Source organism: Mirounga angustirostris, unplaced genomic scaffold (assembly GCF_029215605.1).
Source record: "Mirounga angustirostris isolate CCGP_5_RB_7025 unplaced genomic scaffold, mMirAng1.0.hap1 SCAF_4, whole genome shotgun sequence".
Taxonomy (NCBI): domain Eukaryota; kingdom Metazoa; phylum Chordata; class Mammalia; order Carnivora; family Phocidae; genus Mirounga; species Mirounga angustirostris.
This window is the reverse complement of record NW_026991712.1, coordinates 157,470,473-157,484,027: the sequence shown is the minus strand read 5'-3', so window position 1 is coordinate 157,484,027 and position 13,555 is coordinate 157,470,473. Positions and strand designations below refer to the sequence as shown.

Genomic DNA, 13,555 nt, shown 5'->3' with positions numbered 1-13,555 from the left:
GATATTATTTCCCCCACATATATGAATCCATGACAACTCAAATTTCTCCACCATCTCCCCATAAAAAAAAAACTTTCATAAGATTTTTTTTCAATTTTATCACTAGTTTTCTATCACTTTTTTCCCTGTTTCCTGCATTGATATTTTCCTTTTCTAATTATTTTTATGGTATCCTCAATTAAGTGGAATATTTTTGACATCCCTCATTTTAAAAAAACACCTCAAATGATGATGAATACTGACAGCCAAGAGGCAGAACTTCGTGATTAAGAGCATGGGCACTGGAGCAAGGCCTACATATGAATTCCAGCTCTGTCCCTTTATTCACTGCATGTCCTTCAGCTAAGCTTAACTTTTGTATCTCTATTTCCTCATTTATGAAATGAGGTACCAAACTTATAGAGCTGTTAGAGGGATTTAATTAATATACTTTAAAATGCTTAAATAATGCCTGGTCTAGTAGTGAGAACACCATAAAAGCCTAGATATATCAAAGTCAGTATTTAGTCACAAAAGTAACTTTTAATAGTATGTCCTTAAGTCAATGACTAGTCAACGATACTCTTCAATATCTAATACTCAGAAATGGAAACCCTAGGGCATTCGGTCATCTTAGATCAAAGATTAAATTACATTTAGGATGCTCTAAGCCAGCACTGTCCAACAGAACTTTCTGCAACAATGGAAATATATGTGTGCTATCCAGTATGCTAGCCATTAGCCACGTGTGGCGCCCCTTATTTTTATTTTTAATTAACTTAAATAGCCACATGAGGCTAGTGGCTACTATATCAGACAGTAAAGCTTTACAAGATAAGCCAGAGGGGCACCTGGGTGGCTCAGTTGGTTAAGCATCTGCCTTCACCTCAGGTCATGATCCCGGGGTCTCGGGATCGAGCACCGCATCGGGCTACCTGCTCAGCGGAGAGCCTGCTTCTCCCTCTCCCTCTGCCTGTTGCTCCCCCCGCTTGTACGCTCTCTCTCTCTCTCTCAAGGTAGAATCTTAAAAAAAAAAAAAAAAATCAATGACAAACAATGGTTTTCTATCCACACATTTAAGAATAGCAACTTTCTGCTTTATAGATGGACCGTACAGAATATTACAGAAATGAAAGATGTATATAAGGATACTAAATAACCCAACTCAGACACCGAATACTAATTAAATACTAAATGTATAGCTACAGGCACAAAAAATTTGGTTCAGAATATTGTTCCTCTAACACATAAGGTAAGTCTCCTGCCTTATCGGTTCCTGGATTCCCTCTGCCAGGAATGCTCATACTCCACATACCCAAAATCGAAAAGTCCATCACTCTCTCAGATTTTCAAATGTCACCATGTCAGTAAAGCTTTCCTTGGCTAAAATAACACACACCCCTATATTTCCCATTCCCCTTCTCTATTTTATTTTTCACCTTAGCCCTCATCACTGTCACTAACATACTTCTTGTGCTCGCTTTAGCACCATATATACTAACAGATATTTCTTGTTTATTAACTGTCCCTTCACCAGAATGTAGCTCCATGATTATAGGATTTTTATCTGTTATGTTCACTGCTACAGTCCTAGCATTTAGAATAGTGCCTGACAACATATTAGATGCTCAATATGCTGAATGAATAAATAAAACACCTAGCTGCAGCAGTTACATGTGACCAGTAGATACTGCCATCAACACTTCATGTTCTAATCTGAAAGATTTCAATTAACAGATTAGATTTAGGTTATTTTTTCAAACTGTGCTCTGGGAACTGCAACAATCCCTCAGGGGCAATTGTGAGGGTAGAATATTAAAGCCTAATAAGCAAGCAGAAAAGTCCTGTGTGTATCTGTTTTATTCACAGGATTTCACGTAAGATTTAATTTGCAGAAAAGATTTAGCAACTTCAAAAAAATCTAAGACTACTGGGTTGTATACTATTTAGTTCCTACTTTTTAAACTTCACTGTAAATGAGGATAATCTAGGTATCATGTTCATATCATCATTTAGAAAGAGATAAAAACTAGCACCAAGTCTTATTTAATCTGCTACAAAAGCAATCAAATTTACTGTGTATTTTCTAATTAAAACATGTAGAAAGCAGAGTATTTTTAAAAAGAAATGAAGTATAAAAATTTTGTTATTCCATATACAAGAACATATGTAAATTCACTAAGTGAAAATTAAAATCCAAATCCCATTACCACAAATATCTTTGTAGGCAAAAGTATCTCCCAACCCCTCAAACAGCACTGTCTGACAAAACAAACAATATTTTATTACGAACCTCACCTTGAAATTCATGGCGTAACTTTTAAACGTTACATGTTCAGTAAGGAAAAAAAGAGTACTCACCTTAATGAAGTTACAGATGGACAAGCCTGTCCATACAAACCCATCTGGCCACAAAGAGAATCTGAAAAGTAAAAAAGAGTTAGTTAGCAGAAGCTCCAAAGTAAATTAAACTATAAATAAGATTCATTTCTAATTAAAACAATCTGAAAACAAATAGAAGGCTAAAAGATTCACCACTATCTGAACAAATACCTGTAGGAATCAAAAATACTATTAAACAATAAGAGGAATTATACTGAAGAAGACAGACATACCAGGAAGCATAAAAGAAATAGACACACTATAACTGTAATATCCAAAGGAGGTGAAAACTCATAAAATTTAACAAATTGTTATGCTTGTTATACAGAGAGTGTATCCGAGCTATTTAGTGGAATCCTACTGATTCCAGAGAAGTACCTAAAGGAAACCGAAGAGCTGAGTATGCAGGTTCCCATCCCCACATAATTGTCCCCCATCCCATCTACTCTTCAATCAAAGCAGTGTTATCTTTATTGGTTTTATATACCAAAATTCACTAAGACTTCATGTGAAGAACAGTTCCATTGCTTTAAAGAAAGAAAGTTAAAAATAGCATTCAAATGGAAGGAGTTTTGAATAAGAAGCTCTAGGTTCAAATTCAACTATGACACTATGAGACCTTGAAGAATTTATGTAAACTCACTGAACCTCGAATTCTTCATCTGTAACTTAGGGATAAATACTGCCTATATAATTTTATTTACTCATCAGGGACAAATTGCAGGTTTGTTATTAGAATTAAATAACTCAATGAACAAATGCAAAATGGTCTATTAGCGCTACTACCTGGCACAAGGTAGTACTCTACAAGTAGCATTTAGTAACAATGTCTACAAGTAACATGAATGAGAGAAGTTGGAACAGCATAAGCATATATATATGCATACACTGCACAAATGGTGAAGATTATGTGCAACTAAAGAAAACATGTCACAGTGAAGGGGACGGATCGGCTGCTAGTCCCAGTTCCAGCCAATTGCTGCTAAGCAGGATTGCAAGCCCAATATTCTAAGAACTGATTTTTCAAGAGAAGCAAGATATCCAAAATTTTATTTGAAATCTCCTGATTTTTCTTTTCTAAATACTATGTGGACCAAACAAAACATTAGGTTCTGTCTATAACCTTTAATCTAGAGGCTGAATTGGGTGGCTCAGTCGCTAAGTGTCTGCCTTCGGCTCAGGTCATGACCCCAGGGTCCTGGGATCGAGTCCCACATCAGGCTCCCTGCTCAGCGGGAAGCCTGCTTCTCCCACTCCCCCTGCTGGCGTTCTCTCTACCGAAAAATAAAAATAAAATCTAAAAAAAAAAAAGATTAAAAAAAAAATCTAGAGGCTGAACAAATTCCCAACATCTAATTGTTCCTGCATGCACTGGAGAGAGACAAGGCACTTATTCTTTTTTTTTTTTTTTAAGATTTTTTTTATTTATTTGACAAAGAGGACAGCACAGGCAGGAGGAGCGGCAGAGGGAGAGGGAGAAGCAAGCGGACCCCTGGGATCATGACCTGAGCCGAGGGCAGACGCTTAACTGACTGAGCTACCCGGGCACCCCGAGACAAGGCATTTCTATTTCTGCTAGAATGACAGAATAGATAGCTTAATCAACATGTCACTGAAAATTACAAACATTGGATAAAACCTTTTAAAATCTTTATAAATTAATCAATAATCCCGAAGGAAAATAACATCCGATCAAAGCCAAAAACTAAATAGAGAAACTAAAGAAGTATGCAGGGTACTGAAAAAAGCTTTCATTCACCTTCAAGGCATTTTGCCAAACCCTATGAATTTCAGCTTGCACTCAGAAGGCAAATGGGGCCCAAGGTTCAAGAAGCAAAGTCCAGGTGTTACCCAAGAGATAGCAAGGAAAACTGTTTCTTAACCTTGGCACTGAATGCCAACGAGGGGATGGGGGACTATGATTGCAGTAAAACAGTATCTCCCCTGATATTTATAACCATAAGCTGACTCTCACCTAGATTATAGTTTAAAAAGCTTCAGGGGCACCTGGGTGGCTCAGTCGTTAAGCGTCTGCCTTCGGCTCAGGTCATGATCCCAGGGTCCTGGGATCGAGCCCTGCATCAGGCTCCCTGCTCCGCGGGAAGCCTGCTTCTCCCTCTCCCACTCTCCCTGCTTATGTTTCCTCTCTCACTGTGTCTCTCTCTGTCAAATAAATAAATAAAATCTTTAAAAAAATAAAAATAAAAATAAAAAGCTTCATACTTAGAATTTTGTTTAGGGTAGTCCTAGAATGGTAATATTCCCCACCCATCCTTGAGAAAATCAAATATAAACCCTCTCTGGGGAATGTGCCTTTGATCTAGGCCTAGAACTCTCACAGATAAGGTACCAAAATAAATAAATTCATGGGGCGCCTGGGTGGCTCAGTCAGTTAATTGTCTGCCTTCAGCTCAGGTCAAGATCCCTGGGTCCTGGGATTGAGCCCCACAATGGGCTCCCTGCTTGTGCTCTCTCGAGAGCACTCTCTCTCTCAAATAAAATCTTTTAAAAATTAACTAATTAATTCACAATTAAAAAAAAAAAATCACAAAACCCAGAAGGGGGGGGGGGTATCACAAAACCCAGAAAGAAACAAGCCACTCAGAGAAAGATATAGCTGAAACATCAGTTTGCATAATCAAAACCTCAAAGATTTCCAGATACGGTAATTACTAGGCACTTTACTGTTTTACTTTATGGATGATTTAACTACTCCTGTTTCAATTACCTGTATGAATCTCATATCTGTATCTCTAACAGGGATCAATCTCCTAATCTACAACCATAAATATCACATACCATCCTGGAAAACCCAAATCTGTCATTCCAAAACAAAATTCATCATCTCTAACATATTTCCTATCATAAAATGACACAGTCCTTTTATCTAAGAACGGCCTTCTAGCCTAACTCCTTTGCCTTTTTTAAAACAGAACACTTCTTTCCAATTCTTGATTTCTATGAGGAATGACTTCCCTAAACACTCCTAGGCTCTTACGCCACTCCTCACCAAAAAGATAAATAACTTGGTTACTGGGTAGAGCTAACTCAGGACTACATCAGGACTCTACAGGCAGTGATCTGGATGCACCTGCTCCGTTGACAATAACAATCTACATATCAGGTGGGCTGTCCCATGGTCTAGATTGGATAGGTGGGATTAAAAGAATGCGGAGAGTGAGCTAGCCCATTTGACTTTTAAAACTAAATCACATTCTATAACATTCTACAATATCAATTTTAGCAAAAACAAAGGTAACTCCTCCAAAAGTTACCATATGACCCAGCAACTCAATGCTACACACGTGTGTGTGTGTGTGTGTGTGTGTATAAAATCCTCTTGGGGATGGATAGACAGATACACACAGGTACATGTGTGTGCATGCCCAAGAGAATTTAAAACATATGTTGCACATAAATGTTCATATAGCAGTATTATTTATAATGGCCAAAAAGTGGAAATAAACCAAATGTTCAACTTATGAATGGATAAACAAAATGTGGCATATCTATACAATATCCATAATATACAATATTATTATTCAGCCGTAAAAAGGAATGAAGTCCTGTTACATGCTACAACATGGATGAACCTTGAGAGCCTTATGCTAAGTGAAAGAAGTCAGACACAAAAGACCACATATTTGGAAAGTAGATTAGTAGTGACCAAAAGTCCCTAATAAAAATCTTAAACAAAAAAAACAAAACCTTCAGCATAAAACCAAATTCTATGCCTTAAAATGGTAAACTTTACAGTATGTGAATTTGTATCTCAGACTAATTTTAGGGGCACCTGGGTGGCTCAGTTGTTAAGCATCTGCCTTCAGCTCAGGTCATGATCCCAGGGTCCTGGGATCAAGCCCCGCATCAGGCTCCCTGCTCAGCAGGAAGCCTGGTTCTCCGTCTCCTACTCCCCCTGCTTGTGTTCCCTCTCTCGCTGTGTCTCTCTTCTGTCAAATCAATAAATCTTAAAAAAAAAAACCAACTAATTTTAAAAGCAGTAATATTTTTTCATCTGTTGCTTCTTGTTAAATTCCTCAGTTCAGAACTTACGCAAGGGAAAAGGATCTTATATTTTGAGTCCCCCAAAACATCAAAACCCTTAGGATCCCCAATTAGTTACCATTTACTACCAACTCTAGCTCCCAGATATCTTTCTAATCTGCTTTAGCCTCAATGCCTTAGTTTCAGTTTTCTCCATTTTTAATCTATATTACTGCTCCTAAATGGTGAGCCCCAGGCTGGTTAACTGAAAGAACAAACATCTGCCGATCTTCTCCCTACCCAGCAAATGACCAGCAACATGGAAATCTCACAAAAGAAAGCTAGAGTTCACAGTTCAGTCAGGAAAGTCTGTGTCCTCTGAATTACAAACTCACATTTCTGAAGCCAATTATAGTTGAATAATTATATTAACTCGTTCAATTATATCCATAATTTACAGTTTGAGTTGGTGCCAAAAGCACCTTGTAGAATTTTCTCCAAATCCTTTAAAAAACCAACATATAAGAAAGTTTGTGTAAAGTGGCACAACCAGAATATGGGTAGTAAAAAACAGCCATTCACTGATGAGTATGCTCCAGTAAAAGCAACTGTACTACATACCATCACCAACACAAGAGTATGGAATTCCTTTTAATAATATAAGCAGTCTTCAAGTGTATATTATATTGAGTTACAGGGGTACCTGGCTGGCTCAGTCAGTAGAGCATGCGACTCTTGATCTCAGGGTTGTGAGTTCGAGCCCCACAGTGGGCACAGAAATGACTTAAAAAATTTTTAATAAAATAAAATAAACTTAATTATAAACTTATTTCCATTTAGAAAGCAGATGTTTAACAAAACAGTAGTATAATAACGCATTATTTGGGAGCCGGAGGTGATGACGAATTTTGAAAAAGCTCCCAAGAAATTCTTTTTTTTTTTTTTTAAAGATTTTATTTATTTGAGAGAGAGAGAGAATGAGAGATAGAGAGCATGAGAGGGAAGAGGGTCAGAGGGAGAAGCAGACTCCCTGCTGAGCAGGGAGCCCGATGCGGGACTCGATCCCGGGACTCCAGGATCATGACCTGAGCCAAAGGCAGTCGCTTAACCAACTGAGCCACCCGGGCGCCCCGCTCCCAAGAAAGCCTTATCTTAATTCTTATTCTCCTCTCTCCCACCGACACAGGAATATAATGCTTTATAGTTTACAAAGAACTTACAACATTCATGACCTTGAGTCAAGACCTAGACTGGAATCCCAATTATGACCTTAGGTATACTGTTAACTTCTCTAAGGCTTAATTTCCTCCTCTCCACAAAAGAGAAGATCCATGCCTCAATTACAGTGACCATAGCTTGAATGAAAGCATCAACATAATATTAGAAAAAAGAACTACAAGTTTGTTGAAAGTAAATGCTACAGCACTAGAGGTAAGAAACTATTCCTTCTTTTTTTTGTTTTAACTTCTGAACTTAGACCTGTCTTTCAAAAGACTTGAAAGTATAAAATTCACTAGCATCCATGAAGAAACAACCCCTTTGACTCATGTTACTTAACTGAGCACTGTGACTTGTTACACCATTAGTCACAGGTAATTATTAAAGCAGTCAAAGAAATAACCTGTCTTAATCAGCTTGAACAGAAGAAATCTGCCAGAGGAAGGAGTAAGGGGAAAAGAATCCTGCTGAGTGAGTAGCAATCAGCTGCTCATCTCACCTCCACTAGCTACACCTAAAGGCAGTGGCACAGCTTGAGCTAAAAAGTGAGATCTCAGAGTCCTATGCTCTCAGAAAGCAATTAAAATCATGTCAGAATGATCAATTCACCGCGGGAGAATTAAAGGAAGACGAGAGGCCAAACTTAACTTTGGAGAACTAAAAGATAATTAAGAGAAGAGGAACTAGTTTAAAATAAAAATAAGTTGAGAAAATTGTACTGGAAATGGCTGCAAGTGATTTAATGCACAGAAAGGCAACATGTCGATTAAGATGGACACACTGAAAAGAGAATATTGGCTTTCATTAGAAGATCATTAATAGTACAGAGGGTGGGTTTTGTGTCCTAGTGAAAGCAAAAACAGACTGCAAAAGGTTAAGAATTAGGGGAGGGGAAATAGAGGTTTAGCTACAAATTATGTAAAATGAAGATAAATGTGAAGTGCAATAAGATCAAGCAGTCAGAGAGGAACAGATTAAGAAATCATAGAAGGTGAAGAATATGTTAGAACGTTCATCACACTGTATCCCCCATTACCCTGTTTTCTTCTTCACAGATCTTGTCACCAACTGATAACAACTTCTGTTTTACTGTTTCTTCCCCACTGGAATGCACATAAAAGTCTGTTTCATTCTGTTACGTCCCCAAAACCTGGTATATAACAGTTAGCTGTCACGTTTGTTCAATATATGAATAAACCAGGTTCCTCAAGAGCTGGAAAAAGAGTACACTTCAAATAAGAACAAGATCTGACTGAAAACTCACCAGACCTTTTAAATAAAGTCTTCCATCAAATACTTCTCCCTACCTCAAGGCAAATAATTTAGAACCAATCCGTAGTTAGAAGAGCAAGTTAAGTGTCCAGAATATATGAAGAACTCTTAAAACTCAATAATAAAAAGATAACCCAATTTAAGGGCGTCTGGGTGGCTCAGTCGTTAAGCGTCTGCCTTCAGCTCAGGATCGAGCCCCACATCAGGCTCCCTGCTCCGCGAGAAGCCTGCTTCTCCCTCTCCCACTCCTGTTTGTGTTCCCTTTCTCACTGTGTCTCTCGCTGTCAAATAAATAAACAAAATCTTAAAAAAAAAAAAAAAAAGATGTGGGGACACAGCTCATAGGTAGAGCATTTGGAAAAAAATGGGCAAAGATAAAAGTTACTAAGATCTACAAATGTCTAATAAGCACATGAAAAGATTAGTCATCAGGGAAATGCAAATCAAAACCACAATGAGATACCAGTGCAGCCACTTCAGAAAACAGTTGAGCAGTTTACTAAAAAGTTAAACAGAAAGTTACCATATGACACAGCCATTCCACTCCTAGGGTATATACCAAAGAAATGAAAACATTCATTCACAGAATAATCTATACACAAATGTTCATAGCAGCATTAAATCATAATAGCAAAAAAGTGAAAACAATCCAAATGCCCACTAGCTGATGAATGGATAAATAAGATGTGCTATATCCATACAGTGGAATAGTAGTTGGCAATAAAAAAGGAATGATACATGCTACAACATGATCCTTGAAAACATGCTAAGTGAAAGAAGCCAGTCACAAGACTACATGATTCCATTTACATCAAATGTCCAAAACAGGCAAATTTCTATTAGTAGTTACACTGTGGATCAACAGTTACATTAAATTAGATAAGTTTCTTAGGGTCTGAAAAGTGGGGGAGTAAAGGGGACTGACTGGGTATGGGATTTCTTTCAGAGTGGAAAATGTTCTAAAATTAGACTGCACTGATGGTTACACAACCCTGTGAATACATTAAAAAACACTGAATTTCACCCTTTAAATAGGTGAACTGTTTGGTATATGAATTCTATCTCAATAAAGCTTAAAAAAAAAAGAGTAAGTTTAGAACTCCATCACACAAATGTTCTTGTTAAGTTCCTGCTTCTTCCCTCACTAGTGCCACAGGAGCCACCCCCACCCCCAAACTGGAACAGGAAAGGGAGAGTAAAAGTAATGACTTCACCAGAAAGCAACGCTACTACAGCAGTATTCTCAAATCTATAACCCCCTGAACCATTAGTGGTTCAGGAAAGTTTGCTGCTGAGTTCCACTATTTCCAAACCATACCATCTATTAATTAAACATGTTTAATGAAGATACACTTAGGGTTCATAAAAAAAAAATTATACAAAATTCTACAGAAAAACATTCTACTAGTACCTACAAATCAACTATTTAGGTTATACCTCTCTCCTCCTAAAACAAAACCAAAACCAGGTCTTGTTATTCTCTAAAACAGAATATGAAAAATGCCTGCCAAGCAACAATCGGCTTTAGCTTTTTAAGACTGTTTTAAGACTAAAGAGTCTGAACTAACTGCCTCTTTCCCCTCCATAGTTTAGGTCCGGTGTCAATCAAACAGGTGGTAAATGTGGGGGGAGTGGAGCTTCTTGGCCAAACATCACAGAGCTATATAGCTTCTTCCAAACCCCAAACCTTACTTCCTGCAATTTATGTAAACAGATCACAGGCCACCCTCTTCAAACCAAATCATAACCCAAGCAAATAACACAGGATTCTATTTCTGGGTCTGTCATTAACCCACGGATAATCCTGAAGCTTCAGTCTCTCTACTTTGCTCAATAACTTAACCACAATTTCCGGTCCCAAGATCGTATTATGTGGTCTAATAAAGAACTTTTTCCCAATTTATAGATTTGTTTTTATGGAAAATCTGACAAAAATATATTAAATTAAATCATATTATATGTTTAAGTCACTTCTATTGCATGTACATGAAATACGAAAAATTCAAAAGACTGTTCACTCCAAAAATGTTGAACTCTTCTATTTTAAACTTTTAAAGGTATTCACTAAACAGAGAGAATAAGCTTTCAGAGGGCTGGAGGGTTTTGAGGCTTTAAATTTAAACTGAGTTATATTTAGAAAGCCAAGATGCCACCTCTCTGGATCCTGTATCTTTATCTTGGGCATTTGATTCATGTGCTTTGCCTGGTGTAATTCAAAGCAAGAGATCCTACCATATCCCTGAAAAGTAAACTGAACATATCAGAATGTACTGATTACCAGAGGACTGTCATGCTGTATTGCAACTGAAAAGATGGGAAGCTACAGTCTCCCACTGCTAGAGCTGTTTAACAAAATAAAAAATTACCTGTCTGGTCCCCAAAGCCAGTCTACAAACTACTGCCAACTTTATAAAAACCAATTCTAATAACCCATTCCTGAAAACCCTGACTCAAGAGTCTAGGGTGAAACCTAGGGAATCTGTTAAATAAAAGTATCTCAGGTGATTCTGATACACAGCTTAATTCAGGAACTATTGGTTTAGGACAAGGATAGCAGAAAGGTTTCATATCATTTACCAATTATGCTCAATAGATAATGGCTACCTGAAGTGCTACACTGAGGAGGTCATGTCTAAAAACAACCAGTAATTAAAGTAGTTTGCCATGGACAAAGTGATGGGCAAGTGGCCACATGCAAACCACATTATTTATCTGTGATTCAGACCACTGAAAGGTTAAGGCGGCTTCTGGGGTAAGAGAAAAAGAGACTTAGATCTGAATTATTTACTTTTAACTGGCAAAAGCTTTAGCTGACTCTGGGAGCTAGGTAGGAGGCAGCAAGAATAGGCCCACTGGTATATGTATCAATACTCTCCATAAGTACTTACTAAGCTTTTCTCTCTCAAATAGATAGATAAAATCTAAAAAGAAAAAAAAAAGAGCACCTCTCTCAAATAATAGATAAAATCTAAAAAAAAAAAAAAAAAAGAGCACCTGGGTGGCTCAGTTGGTTAGGCATCTACCTTCAGCAAAGGTCATAATCCCAGAGTTCTCAGCAGGGAGTCTGCTTCTCCCTCTCCCTCTTCCCCCCCTGCTCATGCTCCCGTTCTCTCTCCCTCCCTCCCTCATTCTCTTACTGATAGATAAAAAAATCTTGAAAAACAACAACAACAACAACAAAAAAAAAACGCTTCCCAGTATTACAGAGAGAAAAAAAGACAAGGCTTCTGCTCTCAAAATGCCAATAATCTTGTTTGAAAAATGAAAATTCTGCATAATTATATATAAATTTAATTTAAAAAAAAAAAAGAAGGTTGTGCTTTTGAGTTCCATGTTAGGTAAAGGTGGGAGCTAGTGGGAAGACTGAGTACCAAGCAAAAACAGTATAATTTAGGTTGATTCAAGAGGAAATCAACCGGGGAGGGGGGGTCTCATCAATACATGACTAAAGTAATGGATTAAGATTCCCCTGGTAGCATTTTCCGGGGGGGGGGACACAGGGGGAGGCTATATAATCAAGGCATGACACTGGAAGGCAAATAATCTTTTTTTTTTTTTTTTTTTTTTAGAGAGCGAGCGAGAGAGAAACAGCATGAGAGGGGAGAGGGTCAGAGGGAGAAGCAGGCTCCCCGCTGAGCCGGGAGCCCGATGTGGGACTCGATCCCAGGACCCTGGGATCATGACCTGAGCTGAAGGCAGACGCTTAACCATCTGAGCCACCCAGGTGCCCTGGAAGGCAAATAATCTGCTTTGTATTGTTTTATATGCATCTGTCTCTAACATTGGATTACTGGCTCTTAGTGGGCCAGGTACATGTCAAACTAACCTTTGCGGGGGGGGGGGGGGGCCTGGATGGCTCAGTAGGTTAAACATCTGCCTTCGGCTCAGCTCATAATCCCAGGGTCCTGGGATCAAGCCCTGCATCGGGCTCCCTGCTCAGCACGGAGTCTGCTTGTCCCTCTCCCTCTGGCTCATTCTCTCTCTCTCAAATTAAAAAACTTAAAAAAATTAAATACTTAAGCAAAAAAAAAAAAAAAAAGACAGTTGAGGCATATGTGGCAAATAACTTAATGATGGTCAAATCTGTGATGTATGGGGATTCATTATATTTTATCTACTTTTGCAAATGCTCAGCAATGCACTTGTGGACTTTCCTGTTACTTGGTCAAGTCCAGCACTGTAAAATTAATTCTTTTTCTTTTCTTTCTCAGATTTCAGGAAGCTTAAGAATGACTAGTACTTCTGAAGAAAACAGCCTAGACTCAATCAGAAGAAAACCGGCATTCATTTGTTAGCTCTACTAATAGGAAATCTCTCTGAATCTACTCAAAGAACTTCTTGTAAATTAATATGAGAACTGAACATGAGCCAAGAGAGTGACTCAGCTGCTAAAAGGAAACAAAATACAATCTTAAACTTCATTAAAAGAATAGTATCCAGATCAAGGAGGGTAGCAGTCCCATGCACTCTCTACTAGTTCACAAATGGAGTATTGTGCTCTGTTTTGAGCATCACATTTTAAAAAACACTTACAAGCTAGAATGCTTGCAGGGAGAGATATCAGACTAGTGAGGAGTTTAGAAGCCAAATGTCAAGTGCAGAATGTCTGAAAAAAGTGGGTGTGTTTAGTGTGGAGAAGAAAACACTTCCCAGCCTTCCTTGTCACCTCAACGACAGAGACCCCCAGTGTAATATTTTCCAGAGGATTTCAAGAGTATTA

General features: G+C 38.1%; 1 protein-coding gene across 6 annotated transcripts in view; it reads right to left on the bottom strand.

Annotated features, from left to right (window-relative positions):
* FOXJ3 (forkhead box J3) overlaps nucleotides 1-13,555 on the bottom strand; it is a 145,913-nt gene that overhangs the window by 120,366 nt on the left and 11,992 nt on the right. For all 6 annotated transcript variants that reach the window (XM_054512936.2, XM_045897944.3, XM_045897942.2 and 3 more), the window contains one exon: nucleotides 2,341-2,401. In XM_054512936.2, coding sequence (XP_054368911.1) covers nucleotides 2,341-2,384 — 44 coding nt within the window. In that variant the 5' untranslated portion in view covers nucleotides 2,385-2,401. The remainder of the gene's footprint in view (nucleotides 1-2,340; nucleotides 2,402-13,555) is intronic.